This window comes from Ambystoma mexicanum, chromosome 4q (assembly GCF_040938575.1).
Source record: "Ambystoma mexicanum isolate Mex_15411 chromosome 4q, UKY_AmexF1_1, whole genome shotgun sequence".
Taxonomy (NCBI): Eukaryota; Metazoa; Chordata; class Amphibia; order Caudata; family Ambystomatidae; genus Ambystoma; species Ambystoma mexicanum.
In genome coordinates, this window is record NC_090928.1 from 265,346,526 (window position 1) to 265,360,239 (window position 13,714).

Below are 13,714 nucleotides of genomic sequence, written 5' to 3' on the forward strand. Positions count from 1 at the left end.
GACTACAGGGATGAGGGGCCAGCGTCCCCAACTAGTATATTGATAGCATCTCTGATGCCAAGGTTTCCTTTGCTGCCGCACCACAATTCCCAAGAGCGTATTTGATTGCTGATCGGTATGGGAAGTGAGGCGGCAGAAGATTCTTCCAGATCTTTCCTTCCATGGGCTATGGAGTATAGGCGGGCTCTCAAAGAGTGGCCCAGGCACATCCGATCATGTGCAGAACTTCCAAGTGCTCTGAGGCATCATAAGAACACCTGCAAACTTAGCTGCTTATTTGGATCAGCCCTACTGTCTGCTCCTCCGGAACCAGAAGCCATTTTAGGATGTGGCTGCTCGTTTAGATAATACAACAGGTTCTTCCCGAAGCACTCCTGTGTGCCTCACCACTTCCCACAGCTCTCGTTAAGTGTCCTCAATGGCAGAGGTTAGAGGTGCTGCTAAACTCTGCTCATGCCCACAAGTCCTCAGACAGTCTGATTTAAGTGTATTTAGTGTTCAGTATTTAGGATGGATTGACAAGTAGACTCCTTGGTTCTCTTGTAGTAGTTTGAAAGATATTATTTGTTCTCCATTATCCAGTGGAGGAACTCTACTACTGGTGTGATATGATCTTGTCTATTTAATCCCAATACCAATATGTATGCCCATTATTGTACCAGATGTAACTGCTTTGTTCATTTCCAAATGGAATCCCTAACAAGCCATCAACAGAGAGAAATTATTCTAAGAAATGTTTGGCTATAAATATAATTTCCTGCATTAGCTAATGTTAACGTACCAAGGGGGAATTCCATCCTGCATGGTTTTCATGGTCACTGAAACAGGGCTGAAATATTACCTGCGGCTTTCAAAAGCCAAGACTCATGGCAAGGTCTAAATGGGAAACTCAACATTCCTTCAATAACTAGTACTCATGTTATGCTTTACCCAGCAATCATACCCAATTTGGTGAGACAGCCCTTTCCAAAAGCAAGACTCAAGTTAGGAGAATTTGCAAGGTGGCTATATTGGCAACTCAATCATTCCTTCCATGTGCCAGGTATTCACATGATGAATCAGTCCCAGTTTGGGGAGACGGCCCTTTGTTGCATGCCTGATTGAGGCCTGGCGCATTCCTCTTCTTTGTACGGAGCCAAACCCTTCTTTATTAGATGATATATCCCCAAAGATAATGGGAGAGAACTGGTGTAATAGGGAGAAAACTGTTACTATTGTGCTGAATCTGGTGCTGGGTCTGTAGCATTAAACCCAGCAACCCTCCATTTTAGGATACAAGGGGCTAGTTTCACAGACCTTCCTATAAATACAGGAAAAAGTGTTGTGTGAAGGGGACTAATGGCAAAGGATGGAGCTAAGTACATGACCCCTGCCACCCGTCTTTCAAATCAACACCATCACATAGCAGACAATCAAAGACATTCTAAGTACTAAAGGTACCAAGGCACAATAATTTATTGTGGAGAGCCAGGTCTCCCCTCCTTCCCTGTGAATTCCATGCCTTTGTATTCTTATCTGTGGTCAGTAGAAAAAAAGAAGCATGACCTTTCCATTTTTCTTTGACAAATGTAAGAAATGTTGACCGGTGTGCAGTTATTTTGTCGAATTCAAAATAATGAATTGAATTTTGAACGAACCCAAAACGTCTAAAATAAATAACAAATTTGTTAAAACCTATATATATATGGAGTTGGGAATGGGAATAGTAGTTTTGGGGGTGGGGGAAAAGTATTCATAAATAAAAAAACAGGGGTTTTGTGGTCGAAGGAACCCCCCAAAAATAATAACAAAAAAATTGATATTTTTTTAATAAATTCTTTGTTTTGTGATTCATTAAAATCACATGTAACCCATGTAACCGGTAGACTGTGTAGGCGGTCTGGCCATAATAAAGACATTTTCATCTTTGGGTGTGTTGTACTTAAGATTTGAGAGTTCTACAAATATTCGGTTACAGTATGTGTCTTTAAATACTGATGGGTTTGAATGTTAGCATTCACCTACTGAACCTACTGAACTTAGCACAGTTCAGCGTACTTGCAGGTGTGAATGTCTTAGTTTTGATAAGAGCCCAGGTAAGACTGCATTTTGACCACATCAATCTTTGATGGATCCAATACATAGAACCAGGTTTTATCTAGATCTAGAAGAGTTCAGACAGTCAAGTTTGGCACTGGTTGGGTTTTTACAGTTCTTTACCTACATGAAACTCTTCTGAAGATTAAATATGGGAGGTACTCTGATAAAAGGTTCAGATTTGTGTTATGTGAGAATATAGACTTTGCCCTGATGACGGACAGTTATCCAAAATGCTTTGGCTTTTCTAGTCTGTTTACTCTTGTTTGTTACGGTATACGCATTAAACTAAATCATCAGTTTTATTTTATTGGACCTTTTTTATATGGTGGTTTGTAAACAACTTTTATAACATACTTTATTGTGGTATCATGGTGTGAGTAATATTAGGTGAGCACACATAACAAAGGAAGAGATTCTTGGGTCATTCATGTCTTAGTACCAGATCAAGCATACTTCAGTCTGTCTCAGCAGACATTTGTCTGATGATAGATGGAACCAGCTCACTGGCAATATGATATGATATGATATTTTATTTATATCGCGCTCATACACAGGTGTTTGAGAGCGCGACCAAGCAAAGGGAGGGGAACAACGGAGAACAAAAACAACGATCTTACTAGGCCCAGTGACATTAAGAACGCGCAAGTGCATGGAAAAGGGAAAAGGGTGAAAGTGCAAGGAAGGGGGAGAAATGGAAAGTGCGGAACAGAGGAGAGAGCAGAAAATATAATAAGTGAAATAAATAAATACAGGCAATGAAAAGTGGTAGTGCAGCCAGCAAGTGCATGATTAGACAGATAGGGTATATCTGATAAGTGCAGAAGAAAAGTGGGGGGCCAGTGGAGGTATGCTTGTTAAGGAAGGCTGTTAACTTATCATTTAGTAAATCAAGGCAAGCTCACAAACCAAAATCTTATAAGTAAATATTAAGGTTTCATTTGGCCAACAGAGTATGAATAGCTGGATCATGAGGAGCTTTGACTTTATCCTGTTCAGACCCTTCTAGGTGTTTTCAGCAGAGGTTCCCTCGTTACTTAGGGATCAAGCACATGTGGAATCTGTTGTCACAGAGGCTGCACATGAGATTGCCAACAAGTCTGTAGGAGTCTCTTTATGGTTAGGAAAGAAGGCGTGGCATAGTGGTGAAAGCGATTGCCTTTCGCTAGGTGTATGGCAGGCATCATACACCATGTGCCATGGAATTTCCAGAGTCAGATAAACTGTTGTTGTGGTCGCCATCACGACTGGTAGACCAACATCTGCAAATTGTAAACTTACACTTGACTGCGCACTTGAATCTTTACAGGAGAACACAGAACATACGCTGGTGGTACTTTCTGTAAAATTCCTATGTTTCTTGGATGCTAACTTCTATAATGTCAAATATTATTAAAATAACTCAATCGAACCTGCGCCGCTAAACTAGTTCACCACCAAATTTGGTATGGGTGAGTCAAAAGATTGGGATGAGCTTGCTGTGGTCAAAAGAGGAATTTGTACTGATGCCAGTATTAGAAGACACCTATTCAAAAAGGTCCCAACACAACAAAGTATGTAACTTGTACCCTTCAGTCCTTCTGTTTCTGTGCGTAGATGAGGGGGAACGGATTTAAATCAGGTTGAGGCAGAGGTGGGCAGTAGGCACTAAGAATGGTGCCAGTAAGAAAGATTAAAGCTTTATTGGATAACTTCCTGTGATGCTAGAAATGCATCGGAGGGACAGGGCCTCCGTATCCTTGTCCTTTACTGCTTTTTATCGTGTGTTCTGTCGTGTTTTCCGCGCAGGAGTTCATATGGGACTCCTGGCGGTGTAGCACTCTTTCTTTAGGTTTGGTGAACGGACCCGTGGGATACCCTTATGGCACCCATGGGTGGGGGTACAACCCTGTGCACCTAGTGTATGTTTTTGGGCACCTGTGGGTGGCCCGCAGAGCAGGGTATGGGCTGGTGGCAGCTCCATGCTGAATTCGACAGGTGCGCAGAGTATCCTCCATTTTTGGATACCCCAGCCCTGCCGTTGGAATCAGTTGATTCCTGATGGAAAGCAAGATGGCCCCGGTGGCCTCTTGCTTTCTATTTCCCATTACCTTGTTTTCCCAAAGTCCTGGGAATCCCTGACTCTGTCCCTTCCCCCTGACTGGCTGTTGGGTGGAAGTGCACTATATGGGGCCTCATTACACGGATGGCGGAGAACCATGGCGCTATTAGCGCCATGGTTCATGCCGGTAAAATACCGGCAGCGCCTTGGCGGAAAGGGGAATTACCGCCCCATTCCAAGGTTGGCGGGGTGGTAATTCCCCCTTCCACCATTGCCCTTCCCCATTCCCATTTTTGCCCCATAGGGCATAATGGGAATGGGGAAGGCGCTAATTACGGTACCGCAAATTGCGGTACCGTAATTAGCTCCCTGGGTCCCTTTTCGGGTTGGTTTTTAATGCCTGCAAAAAGCAGGCGTTAGATCCCCCAACCCGCAAAGGGACCTCGTAGTAAGGCGGTAAGGATTTACCGGTACCGGTATTTTACCGGTACCGGTAAATCCTTACCGCCATCCGTGTAATGAGGCCCATGGTGTTGTTGTGAAGGCCGGCCAGACTGTCTGGAGCCTTCCCGGTGATGTATGTTGTGGGTACCTCCTGTGGGTGGGACCTGGGTGAATAGAGTGTGTGACGAATATGCATTCTGTGTTGTGGATGCCTAGTATCTGGTGGTTGACACAATGACTGAGACAGCCCTGCCCGAAAAAGGTATGAATGCAGCTTGGGGTGTTGAATGGCTCGGAATGAATGGGAGATCAACAGTATATCTGGGGACCTCTCACTGCTAGGAATCGTGTTCAGAAGCTGAAGTCCACTACGACGAGTAACTGGAGTAACTGACGCTTGACTTTAAAGCCCTGGTGGAAGAGAAGAAGTGCTGTGGCTCTTCTTCACAATCTTAAAGCTGCTGTGCCTCCAAGGACTGACCCAGAGAGGACCTGTTAAGGCGACCTCTTCCCGAGCTACGAGGGACCATCGTGCACAGCTGATCTTTGCCAACGCTCCCTGGCAGACAGACCTTCGACAGGCTGCCGACCCGATACGGGGACTTCTGCGGAACTCCAAGGAGAAGCACTCGGACTGTTGTGTGCCACTGTCGACGACCGCCGTCGCCGACCAGAGCCGCCGTGCTCCCGTTTGCCTAAGAACTTCCATTGATCATCGGACGCTCTCGCCTGCATCGTCATCCGCTTGTCTCCCGCTGGTGAAGGCCCGACTGTCGACGCGCCGAGGAGTATCCACCGGTGGGTTTCCCGCCACCTAAAGACCACAGAGACGCAGACGACTCGACGCCCTTGCTGGGCCACAGTTCTTCATCATCTCTTTGCAGTCCAGAACTATCGTCACCGAGGTGCCCCGCACGCCTCTTCCTTGCAGGACGCCAACGCTCCGTTGTTGACGAGCACTGCTAGGAACGAAGCTGCCACTTCCCTGCCGTAGTTCACGCGGTTCACCGTCGGACGTTCGACGACCCGTGACTCCCGCCTTAAAGGGAGGGCACTCAAGAAGGGCCGTCGATTCCCCGACACCGAACGCCGAGTTCCTCGACACCTCTCGACGATCTGTGACTCCTGCCTGAAAGGGAGTCACTCAAGAAGGATCGGTCGACGCATCGTCGGAGAACTCTACTCCACCAGGTACATTCGGGGGGGTAAAACCTTAATAGGAAGAAGTGAGACAATTGAACATATGGACTGGGCTTGTGCTATATATCTTTATTTACAGGTTGCCCAGGTGGGGGGATCTCCACACAGAACTGTGCCTCGTGGTAGGGGTCTGTATTCTGCCTACTGTTTCAACCATCTTGCGTTCCTTCCTATCTTTATTGCTGGTTTCCTCGTTATTAATCTGTGTGACATTTTAACCGTACAGTTGATGCACTTCAATGAGATTTGGTAACATTGGTGGTACCACTTTAGAATTGTATATATTTATCATTATTGACTTCCGAGTACAAAGTCTGTTATTGTGATCGTGTACATACCCTTGAATATTATATAAAGACTGTGTTTTCAGTAATACAGTGTGTGGACATTCCTTTGTGGGGGTTCGGGGACTACACTGTACTTAAGAACCAGCCTGCATCACCTCCTGAGAAGCTAGGCCTTGATTGCTCGTCCATTGCTACCTTATAGAGAATCTTGGCTGGGGTCTTTTGTGCCTCTCCTCTACCATATAGAGAGCAGAAGTACAGACACCCCCTACCAGTCTTTACACTTCCCTTCCTACGTTTTGCCATTTTTCTGGCCAAAAGAACAAGAAGATATCTGAAGGGTTTGTTTAGAACCTGATCTATCTCCAAGATTTTCTGGATCTGCGTTAGAGGCAACAGAGTTCATAGGACTATTGGTACTCTAGAGAAGTGACATGGCAAAGACCTAATGGTGCCTCTTGAGGCTTAGGCTATGCCAGGACTCTGCTTAGGAGTTGCCACTGCCTCTCCAAGTATCAAAGGATATAAAGTATGTTTTGCCCAGAGGACCAACGCTTTCATTGGTGGAGATCCCCTTTAATGACTATGGTAGCAGACTGGGTCAAGGATCAATCTTACCTAACCTCCAGCAGTGATTTAAAATGTGTGTGGTCTTGTATGCGAGAAACTCCTGGCTTTAGACATGCATCGGCTGGAGGTGGCCATGAAGGAACCCATGGGCTCAGTTGTCTGAGGGACTTATTTCCCTTGAGAATTTGGCTTATGTCTCACAGGCCTCAATTCCTAATTGTAGTGTTAATCATGGCCAGCATGACACTGGACAGCAGTGTTCTTGGCCAAGAGCACTTAAGGCAGGTGAGTGAAATACACACTCACACGTCCCACCCCTCATCAGCGCCCTCAAATCAATTGTCCCCACTGTCACAAAGCCATGTATGATCAACAATAGACAGACACCAAAAAGTATATTTCAAACAAGATATGTTAGGACTACTTGCAGGATTAAGCAAAACTAGAAAAATGCAATGTAGCACTTCAAAAACAACTTGATAGCTTCTCCTGGGGTTAACTAGAGACTAAACATGTCAATCACAATATGGCTCCCTCCCTAGTGTGAACGATCAACTCACAGTCACTCACAGTTCTGGGAGTTTTAAGTTTACGTCCCCTGTTTCTCGTCCTTGATTTTGGGGAGACCCTTCTTGGTGGCCAGTCGATGCCCATGTGTGCTTACATTCTAGGTGCCTAGAAGGGTGGAAGGTGGAGCAGGATAGTGACTGGTAAAACCGAAGAAGTTTCACCTAGAAGCCTGCAACCTTAGCTCAGGCAAAGGCTTTACCTGGGTCCTCTCATCACCTGCTCTTCTAAGAGGTCTTGCCTTAATCCCCACAGACTCATTCTCACTTTCTTCCTTGACTAACTGTAACAATCTCGTGCTTAGGGGATCCTTTCCTGAACCTCCTGTCATCTTCTCTTTACCACCTCAACAGCTTTCAGATCCTCGTACCTCCACCCCTCATGGATGCCTCCTGCTTCTCTTTAATGACTTTTCCAGTTACAACCATCTTCAACCTTCACCAGCTCCACTTCACCTCCCACCTGAATACCAGCTCCAATTAGTACTTCAATGTTTCTTCCAACAACCTCCACAAGCCGCTTTGCTGCCTCCTTTTGGATGTTCCTCCAATTCACGAATATGAACATATCCCCTCTTTCCTCCCTTATACTCGCTCCAACTACCTGTCTCCACACAACCTCCTCCACTTCTCTTTGTCTCTTCCCAAATTACTTCATGGTGTCCCTGGTTACCTCATTTGTAATACCATCTCCTCTTTCCTCCCACCTTTTCCCTTCAGCCACTTCACCACATGTTCACTCCTCCACCTTATTCTGCTCTGCCTGAAGTGTCTCCTCTCTCTGTCTACAGTAACTTCAGCAACTCGCTCGCCAACTCCTGCCACCCATATCCCTGTCAAAATGCCCGCTCCTCTTACAGGGCACTAGCCCCTCCAAGTGTGCCGTTCTATTCAGGAGTGGAGACACCTGTCTGTGCTTAGTGTAGCCAACATAGGATTGAAGCACTGGGTCTCCTGTATTGAATTTTATTGAGTCTTCACCACGGTATGCATTGGCACCCGCCGAGACGATTACAGGCTTGGCTCCTATTCTGCACATCATGCGCAGGATCCACATGCCACACAATGGGCCACCTTTGTGCTCTCCTCCCCAAACTATCAGTGACTGCGGATGCCGTGATCCAGATGCTACCGGCATGCTCCTGCAGTAATCATAGGTCTGTGTAAGATTTTCAGGAAACTTCTTCACTCAAGACCACCTACTAGGAGGACAATGCTGTAAAGGACCATTGATATATTGCCTCTTGGGAGGTACATGCCACTCTCTCAAATGGGATTTTAGGGTACACTACCAGTGACAGCCCACTACTTTAGTCCTAGGGCAAGTAGGATGATCCAGAGGATTCCCTGTGTAGCTCCTCTCGACCGGCACGGCAGGTGACGGCACCTGGCACCCGTGATCTTTCCATCCACAGGCAGAGAACTATGCCACACCACCTCATTAGAGAAGCATGTCGGCCATCTAGAGACATCTTTTTTTTTTTCTTTAAGATGGCCACCAGGTAAGAAAGGCAGTTCAGAAGCTCCAGAGACAGGTAAGAATATCCAGCTCTAATCTAAAGTAATTAATTGTCATCCAGACTCTATTCTCATTTTTTCATAATAGGATTTAGTGGAGACGTGCTAGAAAACCTGTTCTTTAGCTCTGTGGTGTTTATTTGCTTATTTTATATTTGTGCTTATAACGGTTTTACTTATATCACGACCAATATGATGCAGTGAAACATTTTGGCATTTTCCCACTTTCGATAGTCCATGTTTCACTTTCTCACTCTCAGTGGGCGGACCGGGTTTGGAAGTCAAGAGGCCCTCATCTTTCTTTAGCCCATTATAGTTAGCAGAGGCGTTGCTGGGGGGGGTCTGAGAGGGCTATATTCCTGGGTCTTTTGGTTGTAGCCCCAGATAGAAGCTCAGGGACTACAACCAAAAGGCTATAGCTAGCCCCAAATCCCGCCAGTCCCAACATTAGCTTAGCTCCTGATCTTTTCCAGACTTAGCAACAACCCTGATAGTTAGCATCTACCCACCAGAAGAGCCGCGCTCACAGCCAGACGGTGTCCTCTGGGTGCTCACTCGCGGGATGCATGCCTTCGTTTCACAGGGTTAGGTACCTCCCATGGCTTTGGCTTGCGATTTCCCCTACTGTGAGGGATTTGGCTATTTTGTGGGGGCAGACTGGATGGGATGCGGGCTCTCAGCAGGTTTGTGCTTTTTTCAGCAGATCGATGTTTACTTTGCAGTGGTCGCCATTGTCGTGGCACTGCGATTGTATCCGGTGCCATTGTTTTTTTTCTTGCTTGAAGTGTGCCTTACATGTTTGGGCATTGTACAGTGAGTAAGGCTGTCTCCTAGATACTTTCCGTCCTCCTGGCTGAGGGATTGGGTACTTGGATGTCTCTACAGCGGGCCCCTGTTTCTGTGTTCGTCTCTCTGGTCTCCTCTGCCCAAGATTGGGTGTTTGGTATTTTGACTTGTTTTGCTTGTGTTCGTTTGTGTTTTCTGAGTGAGGCCCTCCGATATAGGGGTTCCTTTGTGTGTGGGGAGGCATGGGTTACTTGATTCGTGCACCACAGCGTTTTTACAATGATTGTTTTACAGTATAAAATTAATGCTTACAGGTTACTCCAAGACTAGGTGTCATGATCCATAGAACGCGTCCCTTTTGGACTTCCTGGTCTCTGTCAACGGGGCTTGCACTCCTTGGTACTTCGAACATGGCCGTCTAACGTGGTACACTCTCCACCAGCCTCCAGGTCAGACGTAGCTCATTCTACAAAGAGACCACGCCCCCGCGGCCCCACGCGTCTCAACGCTACCGCTTGCAGTGGCTAGACGTGTGCTCCGTAGTTCACTGTAACTAATTTCTTGTTTCCTGGTTCCCAGACCCTCGATTTCCCCCTCTTCCCTTCCTCCCTCCTTACTCTGCCTTGATTCCCGGATCTCGGTATTGCCTCTGAGTACACCTCCCTTGTTTCCCCGACTTCCCGGAGACTCCGAGTACCCCTGGATGCTGAACGCTGAACGCACGTTGGAACCAGGAGAGGCTTGCGCGGGCTTGTACAAAACCCGATCCGTACGCAAGAAGGCTCCTTCCAAGAATTCCTGCAAGGATCGAACTCAGGTGAGAAAGGGGGAAATCCATGACACTAGGATCCCTAGCTTTAACTTCAGGATAACATCTGCCTAACTGTCTAAGTTGTATTCATGCCATCCTGTGTGTATTTGCATAACTACTCTGGATTGGGACAGTGTTTTGCCATTGTTGTGGCATCCATGGCCTGGCATTATCTGGCCTTTGGCATAGCTCTCAGTTCACCTGCTTTTGGTGGGTGTCCTCCACCAAAAGTATCCACACACCTGCCCGCTCCTTTGTTTTGCCCGCTTCCCCCACCTTGCGAGACGAACTCCTGTTTCACCTAGAGCCGCAAGACTCTGGTGCATTACTGTGCAGGCACACTAAATGAGCCAGCGCCATGAGAACATCTTCAGCCTTCAAAAGAGGCCATTCAAGCAAGCATGTATCCTGCAAGCGTTTGCCTCTGTGACCGTTGTGCTGCCAGAGTGCTTCGTGGACTTGACCTGTCTCACACTGCATTGCTGCCTGGACACTGTGGGCTGGCAGTGAGCAGTTAAGCCTTTCTCTTTGTAAGGCTTCTGGCAGGAACTTCGCTGCAAACTTTCTCTATTGGGCGAGTTCTGAGACCTTTCCATAGTTTTCCTCATGCCAGCCTTGGGATACCATTTCACATGCTTAAAGGCAGTGTAACAGATATTCTTTTGCATAAGTCTTAAGGAATGTCTTTCTCCTTTAAGCTTACCATGCGACAAGGCACTATGCAACACCTGCCACAGTCCTCTTTTGCTTTGTTGCCATAGACAACCTGATTATTCCATAGATCCCAAGTGCTTCCTGCATAACCTTACAATTTCCATCACCATTGCAAAAATGCCCTGTGTCCACGGCTTCAGCGCCCTCTTACACAGTGAATTCCTTTCTTTGGAGAAGTGATAAAGCACCTTTCAAAGGTGAGAGTAACAAACGCTTTGCCCACGGTACCTTACTACAATTTAGTGTTGCTGCACACCTTCCTGTGATGTCACTTCCTGTGTCCAACCCAGGCTCTCACCCTCCAAGCAGTTGCAAAAGGTTGAGAGCTATGCCTTTGGGCCGGGGCAGCTTCTTCGTCCTTTGTCTCGCGCACATTGCTTGGCATTTTGTACCGAAGGTGCTTTTCGGATGAGGGGTCTGTTCTCCTTTCATATATCTCTTCGCCTTTCGTTTCGGTTCCTGATCATTGCTGGAGGGGGCTGTCCCTTAGCGAACAGTGCAGGGTTAAGTTTTGTTTTTCCATCTGGTTTAACTTCCAGTCTCTACATTGGCCTGAATTCCTCTCTAATTTCCTCCGTCTCTCCCACACTGCTTCTCTCCTGGCTGCACAGTTTCAGGGTCTCCGTTTACTAGCTGCTGTTTTGACTTCTGTTGCTTGAGTTTCGTGTTGGTCTGTGCTTGTTCCTCATCGCTCCCTTTGCATGTTAGCTGGGCGGTGTGTGCTGCAGGGTCGCCAGGTGCTTCCCTTTTGCATGATGCTCCCTGCGGTTTCTGGATGCGCTTCCCAGATATCTAGACTTAAATTAGTGCGATTTCAGGTGCATTTGCATGCTTGGAGAGCTCTTAGCCACATGAAACCGCATATATCATAGTTCCGGTGTGCGCCTTTTCTGTACAGAGTATGCTTGTGAGATGCCAACTCTGGATGGATAGTTTTAAGCCACGTGGATGTTCTGCACAGCACAGTGATTCCACTGGGGAAATGTTGCTCTTTATGTGTTATCTGGGCTTGACCGTGAATTAGGACATGCAGAAGTTGGCTCTTTGGTGGTTTGTGTGCTTTTTCTACTGTATTGAGTTGAGGCTGTGAACCTTTTGCCCAAGTGGAAAGTGTAATTCGTGCTGGGAAGGTTTTGGGGGGGGAGAGATACCTAGCGGTGTGGGGTGTGCGCTTCCATGAAGTGTGCTCACAATTGAAAGACACCTAGACCCTTATTGGGCTGGCCATGGTGTGTGGTCCTGGCAGATTTGTATTCTCTCTCATTAGGCCGTACAAGTAGTCTCTTTGATTAACTAATTTCACACTATACTAGAATTAGAGATGGTCCAACAATTGGGCAAGCTTGTGGACGAATGGGGTACCCTGCCAGATCTCTGCTGATGGCCCTGATGCCGTCACCTGGAATAGCGTGGCGCATTTAACCTCCCACAGTGCCGTGCCACTTTATTTGGCAGGCCGATATATGGTTCACATGATTCTCTTAGGTGATCAACCATTGCATTTAGCCAGAACACTGCACGATAAGGGCAATGCTCCTTTTAATGCCTTGTTGCCCCCTTTTAGTTCAAGACTGGTCAGTACATTCTATACTGTAGTTCGTACTCTGCCTCTCCCCTACACTGCGATGCTATCCTAGTGTGGCTCGATGTGGAAAGATGCTTTGTCTTATTGCCCTTTTTGTGTTTTTTTGCCCTTTTTGTGTCCCGTAGCATTGATTCAGTACACAGCCAACTCTAGGGTATGACACTTCCGTCTGTGGGCTTGGCATTACCAGGTCTCCCAAGACCTCCTCATAAGGGAACCCACTATGAAAACATGGTTTTAAACCCCCCAGAACTCACAGGAACTCTTGAACACATCTCACGACCATCACACATCCATAAATTGAACACATTGCACTGCTAACTTGCAAGATAACCAAATTGTCCAACATGGACAATTCTCGACTCTCTTCATAACCTTTTGGACTAAACCCATACTACCATTCATGCATCCCAGCAATCCCCATTGCTCAACCCTATATTAGCTCTCATTTTTGTTGTGACTTAAGTCTGTCAGTATTTGTTCTGACTTCCCCCCCTTTACCATTTCCCACTTACCTTTCCCCTGGTTCTTGTTCATCCAACAGACCACGGTCTGGCTTATACCCTTGGTGGGGTCACAGTTTGCTCTTCCGGCAAGGTCTCGGCTCTCACAGTGGTGATTTGCCCAGTGTAAAAGCCAATTACCATAACATATCATTTGCAAACAGTGCCATGTTCCTGTGTTCACTGGCTTTTTGAACACTATCCTGTTTTTCAGGCTGAGGTGTCAATGGAATAAGCTCACAAACACATTGGACTTCTGGAATGAAATTAAGAATCATAATGGTATTTGACCGGTGTGTGTTGGAATGAACTGAGACTCCACACTCAGGAGGGCAGCACCTGTCATACTCACAGCTCATCCAGACAATCACTGGGCTGTTTCAGCCGGTGCCCCTGGAAGAGGTAGTCATAGATTTCATGGTTTTGTACTCCGGGGTACGGCGTCATCCCTCGAGTTATAATCTCCCACATTGTCACTCCAAAGGCCCACTGCAACCAAAAAAAGAGAGATAAATGAGGCATAGATCTGCCAAGGGTCCTTGTGTCACAATACATCACCAGCAGCTATAAGCCCTGGATTGCAGAAAGTAGCAAGATTATCCTACATGGATGA

At 46.7% G+C, this 13,714-nt stretch overlaps 1 protein-coding gene across 3 annotated transcripts in view; it reads right to left on the reverse strand.

Annotated features, from left to right (window-relative positions):
- Window positions 1-13,714, reverse strand: part of MERTK (MER proto-oncogene, tyrosine kinase) — a 538,988-nt gene that overhangs the window by 61,715 nt on the left and 463,559 nt on the right. For all 3 annotated transcript variants that reach the window (XM_069607839.1, XM_069607838.1, XM_069607837.1), the window contains exon 18: window positions 13,454-13,590. In XM_069607839.1, the coding sequence (XP_069463940.1) occupies window positions 13,454-13,590 (137 nt within the window). The remainder of the gene's footprint in view (window positions 1-13,453; window positions 13,591-13,714) is intronic.